At 39.7% G+C, this 20,031-nt stretch overlaps 1 protein-coding gene across 11 annotated transcripts in view; it reads right to left on the bottom strand.

Annotated features, from left to right (window-relative positions):
• The window catches only part of LOC117771240 (teneurin-3), a 204,489-nt gene that overhangs the window by 23,231 nt on the left and 161,227 nt on the right, over positions 1-20,031 (bottom strand). For 8 of the 11 annotated variants that reach the window (XM_034601399.1, XM_034601574.1, XM_034601488.1 and 5 more), the window contains 14 exons: positions 19,884-20,012; positions 16,475-16,606; positions 15,608-15,743; positions 12,704-12,847; positions 10,735-10,806; positions 9,981-10,158; positions 8,356-8,376; positions 4,642-4,766; positions 4,351-4,458; positions 3,306-3,460; positions 2,885-2,986; positions 2,614-2,787; positions 802-861; positions 152-314 (listed from right to left, as the gene is read on the bottom strand). In XM_034601399.1, coding sequence (XP_034457290.1) covers positions 152-314; positions 802-861; positions 2,614-2,787; positions 2,885-2,986; positions 3,306-3,460; positions 4,351-4,458; positions 4,642-4,766; positions 8,356-8,376; positions 9,981-10,158; positions 10,735-10,806; positions 12,704-12,847; positions 15,608-15,743; positions 16,475-16,606; positions 19,884-20,012 — 1,699 coding nt within the window. The remainder of the gene's footprint in view (positions 1-151; positions 315-801; positions 862-2,613; positions 2,788-2,884; positions 2,987-3,305; positions 3,461-4,350; positions 4,459-4,641; positions 4,767-8,355; positions 8,377-9,980; positions 10,159-10,734; positions 10,807-12,703; positions 12,848-15,607; positions 15,744-16,474; positions 16,607-19,883; positions 20,013-20,031) is intronic. The other 3 variants (XM_034602091.1, XM_034601825.1, XM_034601660.1) reach the window with 1 other exon arrangement.

Here is a 20,031-nt window from a genome sequence, read left to right on the forward strand (position 1 = left end):
AACAGCAGCGTTGTACAACAATACAACTGTAACGACTGTGTTGATGTCCAACCATTTGGGGACCCATTTGATTTTTACTAACTCATATTTTCACCCTGCCAAAAAGAGAGAGAGAAATGTAGAATGTTTTTGTACTGTATTCTGTACATACCAGTGGGTGGTTGGTTTCGCCGAATGGCTCGAATGCGGATGTTTCCCAGGTCAGCGACATACAGTGTCCCATCTGGAGACACCACCAAAGAGGAAGGGCAATTAAACCTGGCGTCTTTAGCATAGCCATCTCCAGTCTGATAGCAGTCACAGTTGGCATCATTCTGCAGGACAGAGGGAGGTGAGGAGTGGGAAAGAAAGAAGTAGCAAAAAAGAAGTGAGACACAAACTTGGCATGTGTTATGGAGGGTATAGGAAAGAATTAGGTCATTGTACCACTGTATTGTATTGGGATTAGATTACATACATATTCCTATGTATTTACACTTTATGTCTGTGTGTATGGGGCAATGTGCATGAAATGTGTACGAAATAAGTTTCATCTTGAGTCATTTTATTTATTTGATTAAGTTCCTATGCACATTATAGAGTGGCACTATAAATCTTGTTGTATCACCATACGATGACGATAAAGGCTTTCTATTCTATATACAAACATAATGTTTCTATACAAATATACAGATATATTATATATATGTAATCTAATGCATATAATGTTTTGACTGCCACACATTCATTTGAGCTTCAGAGGGTTTGATGAGCTGATGGACAAAGCAAAAAACAGGGAGTGAAAGAGTTGTGGCACAGTACCTTGCAGTCACACTCAGATGGCGCTCCAGCTAGATGGGTAATTTCTCCATCAGTCGACACCTAGTGGGGATGATAGCCGGAAATAGACATTTTTAAACTTAGTAAAACTAGCATGCCACTCAGTAGAATGCATACCTCTGCCAAAGCTGAAAAATCCTGTACATGATTGTTTAGTATATAGTAGAAATATAAAAGAAAAAGGGAAGTGGTCTGATAACACTCCTAAACAGTGTGAATGAAAATGAATGCAACATATGTTTTACTCTTAAAGGTAGGGTTGGTAAGTTGTTTCTGAAACACATTTTGTCTGATTTGTTGAAATTCTCTTCACATCCCGATAGTAATCAATCAATAAAGTCCTCTCATATCAAAAGAAAAAAGCCACCACAATAATTTTATTCGCAACGAATGAAATAATTTGCCCTTTGTTGCCAATATAAGAGAATGAAAGGACAACCCTGCATCCCTCTCCTCCCCCTCCCCCATATCTCTCTTCTCTCCCCTCTTTTTCACCCATCTCTCCTCTCCTCCCCATGTTTCCCTGCTCACCCCAACAAGTTGATGCATATGGTCGCCCACATTGAGTCTGGTTCTGCTACAGGTTTATTCCAGTTAATGAGGACGTTTTTTCGTTCCATATTCATGATAATCATCATGGCTGTGGCTCAGGGGGTTGAGAGCGGGTCGTGCTCTAACCAAAAGGTTGACAGTTCGATTCCAGTCTACCCCATGCTGTGTGCCGAAGTGTCCTTAGGCAAGATACTGAACCCCAAATTGCCCATTCTCATAGAAAAAATGCTGCACATAGACGCACAGTCTGAATGTGTGTGAATGGGTGAATGGCAGAACTGTACGGTAAAGAGCTTTGAGTAGTCATCATAGTCTGAATTTTTCTAACAGCACTAACACGCAAGGTCACATTCATCTAGATCTTCTACATGACTAACATTACCTCAGCTAAAAGGAGCAATGTGATTGTATCATTCAGAGTACATTTCAGTCATCTTTGTAATCAGAGGTTTCCATTTCTTAAGTAGAGACTTGAGTAGATGTTTTTCATTACATTCCATCACATCCACAATAGCTGAATTGTAAATAGTTTAATTCATTGCACATTATAAGGCCATTTGCTACTGCTCTTTATTCTGCTCTTTAAAGCAGTTGCCATTGAATCCAGAGTCTTGAGGATAAAATGATAAATGGCAACCCATCTGTTAATGACCACTGCGGTATGCTAATTAATTGTAAAGCCAAACTGTGCTTAAGACACTGACAATGAAGTCCTGCTAGGAGCGGTCCACAAATACTGTACAGAATGTATATATGTAGTCTTCCACTAAACGTAATGTCTGCGTTTCAATCCCAGTTTCCTTCAATCCGCGTGACCAAGTGTCCTTGGACGAGGTTACTGAACCCCAAATTTCCCCTGAAGGCTATGCATGGTGGGTGAGAGAGAAAATGCTGCACATAGAGCCACTGTTTGAATGTGTGGGTGAATGGCTGAATGGCTAAACTGTACTGTAAAGCCATTTCAGTGGTCATCAAAATGCATAAATGCATTCAATTCTTTATTTAATCAAAAAATATCTTACAACATTTTTTTTGTTGCACCTGAAATTAAATATTGTCTGTTGAAGGCAGAAGAAGGGTATTTGCGAGACAAACTGATACAACTTTATTTATGTTGACCACAGTGGATATTTCAGTCATTGTAGAGCCAAACAATTCAAATTTACCTATTGAACAGGCCCTACTTCTAAAAATCTGGAAAAAGATGAACAAGAATGTGTCAATATTTTCCCTGAAGATTACCTGTCGAATACGGTGAATTTTCTTCTCGTCTGTCTCTGCAATGTACAGGACCCCGCTGTAGGACAAGGTTATGGCTGTAGCTCCTTCTAGCATGGTCTGGACGGCTCTCTTCCCCATAGTGTATTCTATACCAGGCACCTGGCAGTGCATGGGGCGGCCTGCCACGATATGAACCTGAACACATACAAACATGGATACGAGTTAAGAATTGATATGGTTCACGTTGTTATTGCAAACAAACAAATTGTATCAATGTGTGTAGAAACATTACCTGTCTATTTTCAGTGATTTGCAGCACAACATTGTTGTCCAGGACATAGAGGGAGTTATCCATGGGATTGATGGCTAGATCTGTGGGCCATTCTAAACGAACCTGGGTGTAGAGATGAAAGATGAGAAGCAGAGAAACTTTCACTTCATATGCTACTCTAATTCTGAATAATTTTATAAAATGATGGTGTGTTTTGTTATGTGATACTGAATCTAATCTACTCAAAATGTGATGAAAAAAATATGAATGAAAAATACAGTATAACTTCTCATTATGTCAGAGCTAACCAGCAGCATAAAATGGGTCAAGTGAGGACAGACCTGTGGTTCAATTCCAGCATAGGTGCAAGTGACTTGTAATGAATGGAGACCATTTAAAGACAGACACACACACACACACACTGGTAGTTTTTGCTTGTTACCTGTCTTATGTGCATGCTGGTATCACAGGTCAAAGGTCGTGCAGAGGTCAGGTCATTGCTGCCCAGCACTGTTGAAATGATTCCGTTACGATCCACTTTCCTGATCATAGTTCCATCCACAAAGTAAATCAAGCCATTTTTATCCACTGCAATCCCTTCAAGAAAAAAAACCCAAGAGCACATTCACGATTTCAATATATCAAGTTGATAAGGTTGTTAATCAATTTTATTATTATTCTGAACATTATTATTACAAATACATAAGTTCAAGGACATGAAGGAGGATTTGAATTTAATAATCCTCCTGGAGGGAAGTCAGGATGGAGCTTCAGCAGACAATACAAAAGTAAAGAAAACCATATCATGGATATCGATTGTAATACTGGATTTGCCAGGTAGAGATAACACTTCTCTGCACAGGAAACATTTTCACTTGATGCATAAGCAGATCATCTGTGTGTTATAAGCAGAATGTATGTTCATGTTCACATATGTAGGAACATATTCATATTTTGATAGTATACCTTAAAATAACTGTGAAACACTGAACCACTACTGTACTGCTTTCGGTGGGCCAATCTCTTTCCACTGTCTCACCACAGCAATGCACCAATGATGATGAATGAACAGAAAACACCTGATGCATTACAGCACAGCAAGTACTTGTCAAGAAGGACTACACTCAACCTTTACTATGTAAAGTTAGACAGAAAGTGTTTTTCAAGGTATTGGTATTACTGACCAAATGTGTTTGAAATTGAGTTGTTAGTATTCAAATCATCACTGCAGTAGCTACATTCTCTTGTTGCCAATTGAGCATGCAAAAAACTCTGAACTCTCGGTTAGTTACTGTATGTGGACTCGCTAAAGTTTAGTGGAGTAATTACATCACAATCAGTCTAAAAAGGCTGATTCCTATGAACATCACATCAAAAAATTGCTCTTTAAAAATTTATCCTATACACCGCATTCCTCTCTGTGCACATGCCCAGTGCTGGTGACGTCTAACATTTCTCTAGCTTTAGAAATTTCTTGTGGAATGTACCCTTTGGTCCCAGTAGCTGTGCCTCGGTAGCTTTTCTTCCATCTCCACAGCGTGCTTCATCAAACGGAGGACACTGTTCACCTGTACCAGCAACTACTTCACCATTACCTGAGTAGACACACAAATACACACAATTAAATACACATGGACACACACACACACGGACACACACACGCAAACACTGCATTCATTGCGACAGTTTAACATTTGAAGCAGTATGTGTGAGTACAACTGAAACTTTGATTTCTTCCAACATGGCATTTCACCAAAACAAATGAAGTGAATGCTTACTGATGAGGTCACGGGCTCCACTGAGCATCTTGGGTCGGTAGATTCGTCGTGAGTTGGTGTCCGATGCATACAACTGCCCTGTGACTGGGTCGGTTGCTAAATAGTAACGGTGAGCAGGGTTGTTGCTATGGAGGGTAGTGACCGAAAAAAAGGAAACAAAATAGAATTAGTTCATTCAAGTTGTATCTTTAACTATGTTGCTATCACCGACATCCTGTTTGACTTTTGAACAAACACACCGAGTTCTGAGCACAGACACCAAAGATCCATTGACATATCACTATATGATCCAGATCAAAAAGTTAATGGCTGTAACAATATTACAGATGGATAATGAACTTCCAATGAAACTCAACAGAGCAGATTTACAACTTAATCTCAAAAGCATTATAATGTGAAATGAGTTGGTGATAATGAAGACAAAATGGACACACACACAGATATATACATGTACAATATCCTAAAAGCAAAATAAAAATAAATAAAAAACAGTAGATGATCGCGGGCTGGTAAATAAGACAGCTAAACAGACAGTGTGTGTGTTTTTCTGTACTTGTGAGGCTCAGACATGTCCCATTAAAATCTAAATATTGTCAAGACTCAGATCAAATCAATGATTTAAGTCAGACTACACAATTTATTTACAAGCAGAAATCACTTAAACTCTCATCATTTGCTGTGTTAGAATGTACGTAAAGTCTGCTCATCATACACAGTGACATAAAGATTAAATAAAGAATAAGGGAAACATGCGAGGCAATGGAGAATAAAGAAAGGCATCCATGACTGTAAAAAGTGAATTAAGTGATGTATACGTGGAATGAAGGATGTTGTGAATGGTAAATGCTAAGAGAATAAAGAACTCAAACAGGAGGGAGAGAAAAAACAATCAGTTAACATAAAGGAGTGACCAAAGGTAATAAAAACACCAACATGATGAGGCCTGCCAAAAGAAAGTTGTTTTTTAATTAAAAAGTGAAATTTAATTGAAAACTATATTTGGACGAGTCAAAAAATCCAGGAATCCAAACACTGCCTTGCCGGTGGCAAAGTAGCTGTAGGTATAGCACTGCTTTGTAAGTGTATGAGAAGACAAATAAGTAGGTTAAATTACATTTTCAGAAGGAAGGACAGTAAAAATAAAACAATAAGCCTACGGCACAGAAAAGAGCAAAAAGGTCTTTAAATTAAATTACGTATTACTTTGTTTGTCTATGCTTTCTAGAAAAAACCTTACAAGCATTTTCTGATATTATGCCACTATTGAAGGGGCATCATTTGTGCCTTCCAAAACATTGCAAATCACTGTGTAAAAATCTGTTTTACAGTATGACATGAAATTTAGTTAGTAACTTAGTAAGTATTGGAATGGCTACAAAAATAATGGTGCGGTTATGGTAATAAATTATATATAAATTATATCAGCCAGAATCTGTTACATTGACATCATATGATGACTGTGATATATAGCACAGGAAAAGAGATAAAAGAGGAACTTGGCTGCATTGCATGAAACTAAGGGCGATGATGTAGGTGCTTTTGCTGAGCACTTTGACGTCATGGGGTCAACATAAAGTAAATACTTTCATTTATCACAGTCAGTGCCCCAGATATGGAGGGGAAGCAGATGCGGATTACATTCCGCTGTAATTGAAAATCAGATCATTACCCTGTAAAACCTTGATTCAAATAATTGTGTAATAATGTAACAATGGTTTTAAACTGAAAATAGATAAAATGACTATAGGTATAATGTAAAAGTGGTCACATATAGAGATTACCCCATACAGTACATGATTGTTACTGTTACCATATCTGCCCCTATTCACAAAGAATGGCTTCCACCCCCTCTCAGGAAATAAGGCAAAGGCAGTGACTTCTAGGGGGGGTTGTGTGTGAAAAAAAGGTAGAGAACATTCATGTGTATGTAAACGTCTTTAGAATCAAGTACAAACATCTCTCAAAGAGAAGTTCCTGTTAAAACTTTGTCTATCGCTGACAGTGCTGGGCATTGTCAGGGGTCAGAATGGGGCCATAATTTGCACAGAGGGGCCATCTATGAGTACAATCAGAGTATTACAAAGGATGTGTGAGTACTGTATTTAAACAATCACAATGAATAACAGAACAATCCCTCCCAAGCCACTGCCAGTAAGCTGTACATTCTATCTATACTATACTACATCTACCCGCCACACCAACAACTTAGAGTGAATAAATGGACTATGTGAAATATAATTAAGCTTTTCCTAATATTCACATATTTAGAGTCTGGAATGAATTTAGAAAGTTATTCCATGTATATGATTTTTTTTTCAAGGTTTAAGTAAGACATAAATCTGTCAACTACTGGGTGTGAGTGGGCAGGACAGTGTCCTTCCACTTGAGCAAAACTGTTCAACAAGCCAGAAGGGTAGCAAAGGATAAAGGACGTGGTCAAAATCCCAGTCTTCCCCATCTGCTACTCTAAACTTGTCCATAGGGGCATGTCTTATGACTGACACCATACAGAGGGCTAAATTAGACTTTTCTGAGATAACTTTAAAGAAAGGACTCTGTGAGCAATGGTGGTGTCTGCTGATGAGTGAGAGCTGGACAATTGAGAGAGCACATAATGCCTTGCTTGCAAAAAATCTGAAAAAGACACAGTGTTTCTCCTCTCCACTAGTTTCACTCTGTTGTGGCTGTAGCTGAAACCTCTGCTATCTTAGTTGTATAATCACTGTGCTAAAAGATCTCAGAGGCAATACTGGTATCAGTCCTGGTGGACAGGACCATACCAGGTGCTGTTGACGACATGCGGATAGACATGCATCTCAGTGCAAACTGTTACCTAATGGTGCCTCTTGGTATGAAAAAGATTTGGAGAGATCAATGCAGTTGTTGTATTCCAATCCTACTCACCAGAGCAAGGTGACAGCTGCTACTACAAACCCAAGAGCCTCAAACAAACTGACACACACTGTCACTGACCCAATTATTTTCAACAGTCAAACTGATGTCATCAATACTGATCCTCCGATAAACATTCTTTCAGAGAGGAATGGTAACGACATATCATCGAGGGAGCAAGAACACACAGAGAGCAGAAGGGGCATCGGCATGCCCCTACGCAGGGTAGAAGATGACGTCAAAACAGTCTTGACAGAACAGTTGATCAGGAAAAAAAAGAATTATTTGCCAAAATGCCTTTTGATAGTCAAGATCTGTATCCTATATCAAAATGGGCCAGAGGAAACCCATTTGTTGAAAGTGATTCAGATGGGGAGCTGGTGTAATTATTTTTGTTATTTGTTATTTATTTGTATGTTGACACTTTGTGTCAAAAGGGCAAAATTTAGGACATTACTAATGTAGCTTCAGTTTTTAGTAGAAGAGGTAATGTTGAGTAATGTTAATGTCAGAAGATGCCTATGTGATCATTTGCTGGGTAGACAGTCTGTGTTCGACTCTGTGTTCATGCTGTCGGAAGCCAAATGAGAGTCAGCACTATGACAGTATTACTAGACCTATATTAATTAGACAATTTAATGTTAAGGTCTCCTTGATACTCTGCAACCCACTGCTAAGGTCTAAAAGCTGCTTGGAATTAGTAACAATGATTGTTTTTATTGAAAGATGGAATATGCACAGACAAGACTCTGGTGTACGAGCAACATACAATGGACAGTGAAATTAGAAGGTTAGAGGTTGAAAAGGATTAGTCATTCTTACCTATGTCTGAAATCTTTATTTCTTTAATACAGAGCAAGCAAGCAAGCAAGGGTAGAAAATAGAAGAAACAAGAGTTAGTCGACATTGATGCTTGATAGACATTACAATAAAAGAAACCTTACTTGAAAACAGAGAAACAAAGGAACAATTAGAAGTTTGGAAATGGAATTATAGCTCATTGGAGTCAACAGGGAATAGTTTTCAGACTGTTTGGAACTTTTAAGAAATTAGCACTCTCAAGTGGGCCAGAAGCATGTTAGTATGTTTTGAAAGCAGACTCTAAATGTCATGTTTTTCTTATCCTTTAACACTGGGTAAAGTCTAAGTATTCATATGTTTATAACAGTAGTGGTAAAGTGCCCAATCTGGCAATGCATCTCTCCTACTCTACCTTTATACTTTCAGGCACTGCTTAAATGCCCTCCAAGACACATGATCATGATGTGGAGCTGAACAGTTGAGTGCAGGAAAGAATGATTCCAAGAGAACTAAGGCAGAGCAATTAATTAAAATGCATGAGACTAAATGACAATACAACTTTTCTCTACTTTAAATATGTATTTGGGTCTCTGGGCTACTAGTGCAGAAATGTCAAAATAGGATGCCTAGGTCTGACAACATGTCAATCAGTAAAATGTTTAGATATGGATCCCCAAATGACAATAATTGGGATTAGACCACCCCCCCCCCCCTCAGAATCTACACCGAGTCTCCTCCCACAAATTCAAAACAATCTTTGCCTATTTTCACCTTTTTCCCACAAGCGCTGGACCTGTAGAAATATGTCGGACTGAGCACAAAATGTACACAAGATGCACTGTTCTTGACCACACAGAGAAACATACATCTTTACATCAACCCCCGCGAAAGAAGACCCAAAAGTGAAGTGGATTGAGTTTATTCATCATGGCAAGTTAACGTTCCAGCTACAGTAAGGAAAGATCTAATGGTGTGTGTGGGGATTTAGGAGTGTCTTTGCCTTTACCTGGATGAAACATGGACAAAGGCACTCCTAAATCCCCACGATCAATACCTTATGTCTGCCTCACACAGGGAACTTACCCTTACAACTGCTGCCACTATGACTAATTTGGCTGGGCTTTCCCCACATCCTTTATACCACTCAGTTTCTCTCTCGTTCTAATCTTCTATACGGGCACCAAGGTCATTCACTACTCTTTTATATACCGTATACACTATATACTATTTGTCCCACTATAGTTAAGGATAGGACTGTTCTGTACACAACATAAAACATCTCAAACTTAAGTGTTTTGCTATGTTGCTTCATTGAAGACCTGTGCCCTGGTGTATCTCGCTCACTTTTGTGCTCTCTCTCACACACACTGACCATCTGTCATAGTTAGACTGATCCTCAGCAGCATCAGGAGAATCCTGCCCACATTTGTAGCTAGTTGAAACATCTATAAAGTTTCTACCATCCTCAGCAGACAGGCTGGATTCAGTATTAACTCAGTAAACACTGTTGCGCATGTTAACACAACAAGCTTTCAGCAGGGAGACTGACCTCAGCTTAACACGGACCCTGCTCTGTAAGAGCACGAGTCCAAATGAAATTCTAGTACCACTATCACCAACCATCCTCCCTCCTTTTGCGCTCTTACCTAAGCTCCATGACACTTGTAACGTTCCCAGATGGGAAGATCCTCCTGATGTAGTTGAAGTCTCCAACAAAGATACTGCCATCTGCCCCACAGGCCAGAGCAAGAGGGGCCAGGAGCTTGTTGCCCTCCGCCTGCCCATTACAGCTGGGGCAGGAGATGCTGCGTCGACGCCCATTTCCTAGAAGAGGATGTTGAAATCATTTTTTTACCAATTGCTTCATTGGTTTCTGCTCCACATGAGAGACTGGCCATTTCGAAGACTCATTCCGTATAAGTTTTATCAGACCAGGTTGTTGAACACCGTTATGGGTGTTACTTTATTACACTTTCAGGTAAAAACAAATGGGCACTGACACCATGGGTCAGAGCAATAGGATTTAGTGGTGCCAAGGACTGCAGCAGATAAGAAAATGGACATTCCCACTTCATGAAAAAAAGCACAACAGTTGAAGTTCCTCTGATGGCCACTAGAACCAATAATTCTGTCTACATACACAGTACATTCAATCTTCAATTCTGTCATAAAGTTCATAATGATTTCACAAGAACTCATCACGGTTTCATATTGGGAAGGTTCTATTTAAATAAAGGACCTTCCTTAATGTAAAGAGTTTTGTTGACACCAGAAAATGTTTTGTTCTGGGTGACAACGGATTACTGTGGCTCCCTGAAATCACTCACGCAAGTCAAAGTTAATGACCAACAATCAAGAAATCACATGACCATTTAAAATCATATTTTGATCTGTACTTACCCATGATGCTGCTGATGACAGGGGGCTGCTGGGAGATGAAAATGTTCTCACCGTTACCTCTGTACAATATACCTAGTGGAGGGAAGATATGAAGATGAGCAATAGGAGCACAGACAGGCAGCCGAGAGAAAACACAGCTGCCTTTCAATTATATCATATCATCATTTAGTTACTGCGTGTGAGCCACTCTGCTCTTCTAGAGAGTCGGGGTCTCACCTTTTTCTCCATGAGTCACGAGCAGTTCAAGGCAAAATAGCCAGGGAGAATGATCTTTCACCACAGTTTCAATATCTATTGACATATAAATATCTGCAAAGAGGGGTTTCCTACTTCAGTCATGGTGACTTATATAGGAGGTTTGGTTTTCCCAATGATCAAGACCCATCACTTTTGGATGCAGCTGAGCTGGAAGTAGGGAATGCTAGGCTAGTATCATTCCTTATTTCTGTACAGTGATACACAATGTCCACAAACAAAGAGAAAGTGAGATATGGAGCGTGATGCACCCTCTTTAATGAAACCACAGCTATGCAGTTCTCTTGGATGTTTTGAGGCAATTTCTTCACAATCTAATTAATTCAACTTGCTGTGTCAAGAAAGCTGAGACCTGGCAAGTATCCTCATGCTTTGCCACTTCAATGTCTAGGAGCAGATCTCCAAGTTGTTGGAGCCTCTGACAATCTCTATTTTAAGCTTTGGGAAGTCATCTAATCTGTTTCAGACAGAAGTTTGAATTGCCTCTGGAGAGCCATAACATTTGTCAAGCCTCAGCCTGAGAATAGCAAAACCCATAGAAGGATTATTATGTGCACTGCCCTTATCCTCTTAGCTCAGTGCAGTGACTCCCCACCAAGCCACTTAAGCTACATCTGTGTTCACACATGTACTTAGTGCTGTGCAGTCAAATTTACCAAGTCAACCCAAGAAGTTCAAACTTTAGCTCATGTATCCCTTACTTGCAATCTAAGACACATAAAAGTTGAATTCTATAGGTTTCTCATATGACCAAATGAGCGGGCCAAATTTCAGCAAGAATGTAAGTTTTTTGAGGAGGATTTGAAATGGAATGACCAATGATAGACCTATTTTGGTTAACATGGTGCAAGTTTCTGGGCAACAGTTCTGAAGCAAACTTTTTAAATCTCTTGCACTTTCAGCTGTGAATATGATGGATTTTTTAATTCTTCAAACCAAGCATGACATGTTGCTATCAGCGCTTAAATTCCATATCAGTAAAGCCTTTTTGCAGACTTGAACTCTGGAAAATATCCGGACAATGGGGTTCAGAGTTTGCCTTTCACAAAAAACGAACACAGCAGGAGATTCTGTCAGATGTATTCACAACAATATAATTATCTCTGGGTGGTGCAACATGCAGAAGTCAGTGCGTGATGTAAAACATGCGTGATGTTTTCTGATGATGTGTTACATACACATCATCAATTTGCCCACTTGAATCCTCTTGATAATCTCCTTTTGTATTCTCACATGGACTCACGCTGATTATCCAGTATTTTGTTCTCATATACAGCCCATCAGCATAATTTCAGGAGATTATCTACCTACCTACCTCTATATCCCTCTTCTGTTTCCCTCTATCATCTCCTCCTCTCTCTTTCATCTTGCTCTCCATTAGTCAATGTTGATTGATCAACATAGGCTGAGCCAGGAGGGTTTCACTCATGCTGTACTGCACTCTCCACAGGTATCCAAATACTTGCCTGCTTGGAAAACATTTGTGTGTGTGAGGAGGTGGGGGTTGGGCCAAGCATTGAAGAAAAAATGAGGAACTCTAAATTTCCCTGCTGTGTTGAAAGAGAGGGCAGTAGGGGTTTCTCACACGGTTTCTCACATAAATAAGTGTTTGACATTGATCTCAACACTCATTCAACCCTCTCACTTATATAAGAGTATGTGAACAAGTAGCTGCAGTTTAACAGAACAAGTGGTGTTTTGTTGTGACACCTACCATTTTGTACATCCAGAATGTGATGTTTGTCCAGCGTCCACCCTCCCATGTTGGAAGCATCCAACTCGTAGCCTTGTAAAGTGGCGGTTCTTTTCTCCCACAGGATGAGGTCCAGGCAGGACTCGTATTCAAACCCCACTGACACTGTTAAGACAGGCACAAAGAGAAGTTAGTCAACTCTTTTATTTGACGTGTGCTCAGTTCAAACCAAACTTAACAGGAAAGCTTCTGTGATTCAGGCCATAGGAAATAGAAAACAGATTTGAAGATGGAGTGGAGTTAATCTCATCCTTCTGCTCAAAAAGGGACTTCATTCGCTGGCCGAACAAACACATGCTCGTTTGTTTCTTCAACTGAGACGATACTTGGCAGGGCTGTCAGCCTATCTCTGAGAGGTACATCTATCAACTAATTCCACAAATGTCTATCTGTCTATCTGCTTTCATGAGGAACACATATCTCGTGGATTGTTCATCTTATCGGTTTCACATTTGGCATGTGTATTGTAAATCGCCAGAGGAATTTGAATACATATCAAACAGTGCCTTGTAGTCAGTGGTGGTATGAGTGTGCCTTCAGTCTGCAGACCAAGTTGGACATGTCTCCTTCTATGTTATTGGATATAACTACAGCAGTGGTCGGTAACTGCCTGGGTCAAACCATGAGTCTAAATCGTCACCAGATTATGGAATGTTGAAGACCGAATGGTTTGTCTTTGGCTGCTGCCCCGTGGCATGGTCTACTGCAGCACCAGCCAACCACTTCGAATGCAGCATTTTATTTAAACATGAGGATCATAGTCCATCTCTTTAGGTATTTGCACTTATGGCTTTTTGAGCCCATACTATTTTGTCAATTCCGGGGTGAAGGTAACGTTCATTAACACCAGAAGTGCCAGTGTCCCAAAGTTTTCAGAGTTGAGGCCAGGACTAAGGCAGCTGCACAGATGTGGAAGCAGTGGGAGGTGAGAGCCAACAATGTTTACAGAGGAGATGAAGGCGTGTTGTGAACCATGATCTTGACATTGCCTAGATACTGAACCCAAGAAACCGAACTGTATGAATGATGTATAATAGAGAAAGTGCTGGACAAAACTGAACTGTAAAGTGCTTTGAGTGGTCATCAAGACTAGAAAAGTGCTATATTAATACAGACCTTTTGCCTTTTACTCTTGCTGAAGGTCAAGGGCACAGGATGTCGCTCCTTTGAGGCAAACTGTGATATGTGAATATGGGCTTTATAATAACATTTACCTCCCCACACCTTGTTAAAGCCCTATGAGACAAATTGTGATTTGTGAATATGGACTATACAAATAAAATTTTATTGATTGATTGATTGATTTGTTAGCTCTGATTTTAGACATGCAATCTAAAAATACTTATCTTAATGCTCTCTTATTATAACTAATCAGTATTCATATCAGAAGTGTTACAAAAGATAGCGCCAGTTTACCATAACTAATAATAAGCCATACTGCTGGACTTGTCCCTCATAAAGGTGTCAGAGGGGTAAGCATGCCCTACAAGCCCTGTCCCTGTCAAGGCCTTTCTGCGAAACCTCTTTGACCTTGGCTGTGGTTGTCTCACTGGTGCAATTCAAATACACTTTATATTTCATCTCCACCTCTGTCATACACCAATGCTTGTACTATAAATTTTCCTCCAGAGTTAAAGGTGTCTTGTTACTTTCATCCCTGGGTTAAAGAAAGGGTCAAACTTAAGGTGAAAATATTAACATGGTATGCTGTATGTAGAAAACAGGACCCACATGTTGGAAGATGGGAGCAGTGAGGAAATTAAATTAAATGTATTGGCTTACTGTCTTTCATGGAGGCAGATGGGCAGGCAAACTAACTGGGTAGCAAGTAGGCAAAATAGTAAGTAACGTCCCACACAAAGATGAGGAAACATCAGGCAAATGAACAGATGGAGTTATAACTGAACAGATGAATCAACAAACAAAACTGGAGAGGTAAGGATAATGTACCACAGGTGACCACACATCATATGATCACCCAAAGAGGGAAAGCAGACACAGACAGGAAATAAAGTAAGTGATAGAAACACAAGAAAAGCTACAAATAAAAATGGAACTAACAAATCCCGAATACAAACAACTGAGAAACAAAACCAAATATCTAAAGATGAAACACACGGAAATTAAATGTCCAAAGAACTGAAATGTAAATTCAAAGTCCATACAAATATAAAAAAAAGGTCAAACATTAAGTCCACAAAGTAATTATTTAAGCAAAAACCGGGGCAGCTGCTGATGATTCAGACATATTGTATCTAATACTGTACCTCAATTAATCCATGAGTTCAATTAATTCTTTGTTTAAAATTAGCCAGTAGTTTACAGGAATTAAAACAATATATTAGTACATAGACGAATAAGTGCATAATTAAATGGAAAGAGAAATGCCGTCATAGTATTACCTTCGATTACTGTGGACATCAACCCATTATTTAACAATAACAGAACTGTTGACCTATTTAACACATACATATTAACGTGATTGCAATGCAGGCAGCATCATTTGTACACTTGCCTGGAGATTGGAGAAATATGAAATAAATAACGTTTATGTAGTTTATAAATCCAGAGAGCTGAATTATCACTGACCAACACCATGACATCTTCCTTGAGAAGTTTTAATAACGTAAATATAATGGCTACTATTGAGAAGTTTTGTGTGTGTGTTTAATACTGAATCCATGGCAGTAAAATGAGCAACAAGCTACTTGGTTTTCTGCCATGGTTGTTTGACGACACATGCAACCAATGCTCGAATGAATGTAGGCTCAGCTTCAAAATCTTACTTTGGAAATCTGGCCCCTCTGTACTTGGAAAGGTTGTGTCTACTTCAAGGTTGATTTTGAAAATTTTCGAAGAACTCACCAACTGCCTCAGATAGTCCATAGACGCGTTGGGCATAAGCATCCGTCTTGTCCCAGATAAAGGTGTACGATAGATTTGGTTGGGCAGGGAACCATTTCTGGAAGAGGCGACCCACTACTGCCACCATTAGGTGAACCTGGGGAAACAGCATTAGAAACAAAGGTCACTAAATGGTCGGGCTGAGGAATATTAAAAAGCTGTGTGGGTGAAAGTGATTCTCAAGGCCCTTTCAGATAGAATGCGGTTTGCACTTGCCACAGTTTTCAGCACACAGCCCTCCAGCACCCAATGTTGGGGTTTAGGGTTTGTTTGTTTGTTTGTACAATTTCCCTACCTACAACAAGCTACGTGACTGGTAAAACATACCTGACACATGCGTCTACTTGACTCAAAGTGTGTTGGGTCAGTTATAAAGGCTGAGCTGATTTTTCACATTACATTGCGCTTGGATCAGGTTCAGACAAAAAAGTAAGAATGCGTGTCAGGTTCTGATTGCGCTCTGTTAGTTTGCTCTCAGGTTCAGATAGATTCTGAAAATGTGGCCCGAACAGCATTCAAACAATATAATATATCCATTGTGCATTCTGTGCCAGCTGAATGCTTTGTTTCTATTGAACATTCCAGTGTTCATCACTGCCATTGAAAAGAATGTGTGTCGGATTGCAGGGGTGCTGCTGTTGCAATCTATTTGAAAGGGCCTTTAGGGTAAAGATCTTTGAGTGGTTGTAAAAATGGTAAAAGTGCTGTATGAATGCAGTTAATTTACAGTTGCAGTGATGCTGAGCAGCAGACTGAGGCAGGTAACTGTTGGCATTCTGTACTGATCTGCAGTGGCTTTGGGTATATGTTGTAGATTACATCTCTCACCTTCATCAGGTTGAAAGGTATCGATGACTGTGTCATGGTGACTTTGAGGACTGGTTTATATCCCGCTGCTCTGGAGCTCAGATAGATAAGGTTTAGGTCACTGCCTGGAATCGAGGTTTCTTCATGTAAAACCTGCGGAATAATAAAATGACACAGAAAACATATCACCATATAACAGTATTTCACTTTCCCGACCGGTATCTATAGTATTATGGGGGCGGCTGTGGCTGAGGGGTTGGAGCCGTCGTCCTCCAACCAGAAGGTCAGCAGTTCGATCTCAGTCTTCCCCATCTGCATGTCGAGGTGTCCTTGGGGCAAGATGCTGAACCCAGAATTGCCCTTCATAGAAAAAGTGCTGCCCATAGAAGCTCATGTTCGTACCTTCCACTATTCACTGTTAAAGGGACAGTTCACCAAAAAATATAACTTCACTTTAAATACTTTGTTACTGCACAGTAGATTTTTCACGTATCTGTACTTTACTTGAGTATTTATTTTCCTTACAGCTTTTTAATTTTACTCCCTGCATTTGCATTCATTCTACATACCTAACTTCCTCAAACCAAAACCTCCACTTGGAGCAGGAAATGAAAACAGGAGATGAGTGTCCCTGTCAAACAAACAAATGCTTTGGACATAACAAAAGAGATATAGGACTAAGGCTCCTTCCATACTAACACATTTTAATTTACTTTTACTACTGTCGGTCTGATTAGCCTGTGGTTGGCCTACCTTACTAGAGGGGGTCTTGTAATTAAATGGCCGAAAAAACAGATATATTTTAAGGTGTGAAACTGTTCTGGTATGAACTCTTAAACTGCACCATTGCCTTTTAATTAGCCAGGCATTTAGTGTGCATTACAAATCCATTACATCCCCTTTAAGACTGCCCTCTCACTGCTCTCCTCTCTAATGGACTCCACCAAGAGCTAAGTAGCAGCTCTCTATTCAGGTACTTCTGATCTGCACTCAGACACACACTCATTCATTGTCAGCCTGCTGACATGCACATGGCCGTGCACAAAGAATTATCAAATGCTGGTTAAGGGTTGTAAAATATATAAAAGTACACTAAGGCACAATCCCATTTCACCCCTTGGCCCTATGTAGGGGTAGGCTGTCCAAGGGATGTCCCAAAACCTGTTGGGACGGAGGGGTAGGGCCGAGGGGTAGGGCTCTATACCCCTCCAAACGGAGATTTTTTAGACCCTCACTTCGAACGGAGGGGTACCCAGGATGCCTTGCGAATCACCGGCAAGCTGGGAGACAGACCCAAGGAAAGTAGTATTTTCTCCCTTAATAATGATATAAAAATTGCGATAATGATTGTAATATCTTGTAGTTTAATATCATTTCAATGTATTATGGTCACTTTTTTCACAACAACCTTAAACACACACACACACACACACACACACACACACACACACACACACACACACACACACACACACACACACACACACACACACGTCTTCCTGTCTGCAAGTCCAAGACCACACCTGTTAAATTAGTTTGTGTCCAATTGCTTCTCTGACAGACAGTCAAAAGCCTCTATCTCATATCAGTGGTGTTTATGTTGCTAAACTCTTAAATATATGTTTGCTTTAATGAGGTTTCAAATCAGTTATTATGAGATTAGGGCTCATATTATTTTGTCACTATGGATGTACTTTTAATTATATTTATAAAATCTAAATATATTTTCAGTCAATTTTTCCAGATAAAAAGTGGGATTCAATAAATGGCTTAATTAAAAAAGTTCCCAAAATCCATGTTGATATTTCCGTTAATCTTATTTGGTCCAAACAACAGTCTAAACCAAAAAGGTATTCAGTATAAAATGAAATATAATTGAGAAAAGCTGAAAATAATCACATAAGCTAGTGCAAATGTTTAAATGATTATCAAGAGCTGCCAATTCATTGTCTTAAGGACTCTGGCCTATAATCATATTTTGCCACTCTTTGTCTTAATTTCCCTTTGTTATTGTAAGCATTTAAACAGCACACTGTCAGAAGATATAGTTTACTCTTATGAATGTACTTGGTACCACAACACCCTAGAATTAAGATAGCTTTATCATCAGAACTGCAGCCATATGTCTTAGAACCCCAGAGAAGAAAGGAGCTGTTGACTAATCACCACCTGTAGTTGTAATTGGATCTTGTGAGGACATTTTCTGAAGGAGGACCTGTGGAGCTGGAAGGCAAAACTGTTAATTTACCCGGTGATGTTCGTTCCAACCCTTGCATATTGTCATGAGCTTTGATCGTACTGGTAGGGGACCTCAGGGTTGACCCACAACACAACCTCCTCAGAACACCTCAGGATCGCCCAGTGGGAGCTGGAGAGTGTTGCTGAGGATAAGGATGTCCGGACCAACTTGATTAACCTGCTGGCTGGCTGGCTGGATGGATGGATGGAAGTGTTCTTTCAGAAGACATCAATCATGTGTGGCTAAAGATCTGTGCAAACCAATCTGTGACTATTTTTCTGTTAAAATGTATAAAAGCTGGTGAGCGTTAGATAAGAGGGATAAAACATACTGTATAAAGAAACTAGAAATACCCCTCTATTGCTCTGTGCCTCGGCCAACCAGCACAGTTTCCATCTACATCAATTTTTTCTGATTCATACAAGGTTACAGTGACCTTTACCCATTGAAATCTAATTGGATAATTTTTGGGTCCAAGTGACAACTGATTAAAACACGGTCTTAAGATATCACATTCAAGCGGTCAAAAACATGTTTTGTAAGCCCACTGTGACCTTGCCCTTTGACCACCATGAGTCCAAGTGAGGGTGTGTGCCACATTTGAAAGTATTCCCTTGACATATCATATTCACAAGGCCAAATGTGTTTGAAGAAGTTGACAGTGACTTGACCTTTGACCAGTAAATTGTAATCAGGTCATCCTTGAGTCCAAGTGAATATTTATACCAAATTGGAAGAAATTCCCTAAAGGCATTCTTGAGCTATTGCGTTCACAAGAATGGGACAGACGGACGCAACAGTCAGGATAGTGTCATCAGTAAAAGCTCAGGGGAGGTTGAGTGATGCAGCAAGATAAGGATAGACTCTGAACATTGTACAACATTGGAACAACCATGTTCCAATTTTAACAACAGATCCCATAATGCTTCTAGAGATACAGTATATCTAGGTAGCATAATATTTCCATGGATTCAGTGACTGAGACTGAAGGCCTAAACCCAGTTTTTAGCCAGTAAATTCTAGCATTTTACCAAACTGACGGTGAGGTGAATTTGCTATATGTGGATAATTATTATAACTGCAGTTATAGGGAACATCATTTTTGTACGTATTTTTGTAAATTTATTGACAATTATTTGTGATAGATATATTTGTAAAAAGCTACCACACCTTCTCTGTGGTATTTCTAACCTGTGTTTCAGGTACGATGGGGCCATCCTCGGGTGAAGTCCTATAAAATGTAGACAGAGGAGAGGCAACAATGACAGGACTGGGCCTGATGAAACCACTCAGGTCACAGCTGGGAATTTCATTCTCCTCCTGAAAGAGACAGACATAA

Source organism: Hippoglossus hippoglossus, chromosome 1, assembly GCF_009819705.1.
Source record: "Hippoglossus hippoglossus isolate fHipHip1 chromosome 1, fHipHip1.pri, whole genome shotgun sequence".
Lineage (NCBI taxonomy): Eukaryota > Metazoa > Chordata > Actinopteri > Pleuronectiformes > Pleuronectidae > Hippoglossus > Hippoglossus hippoglossus.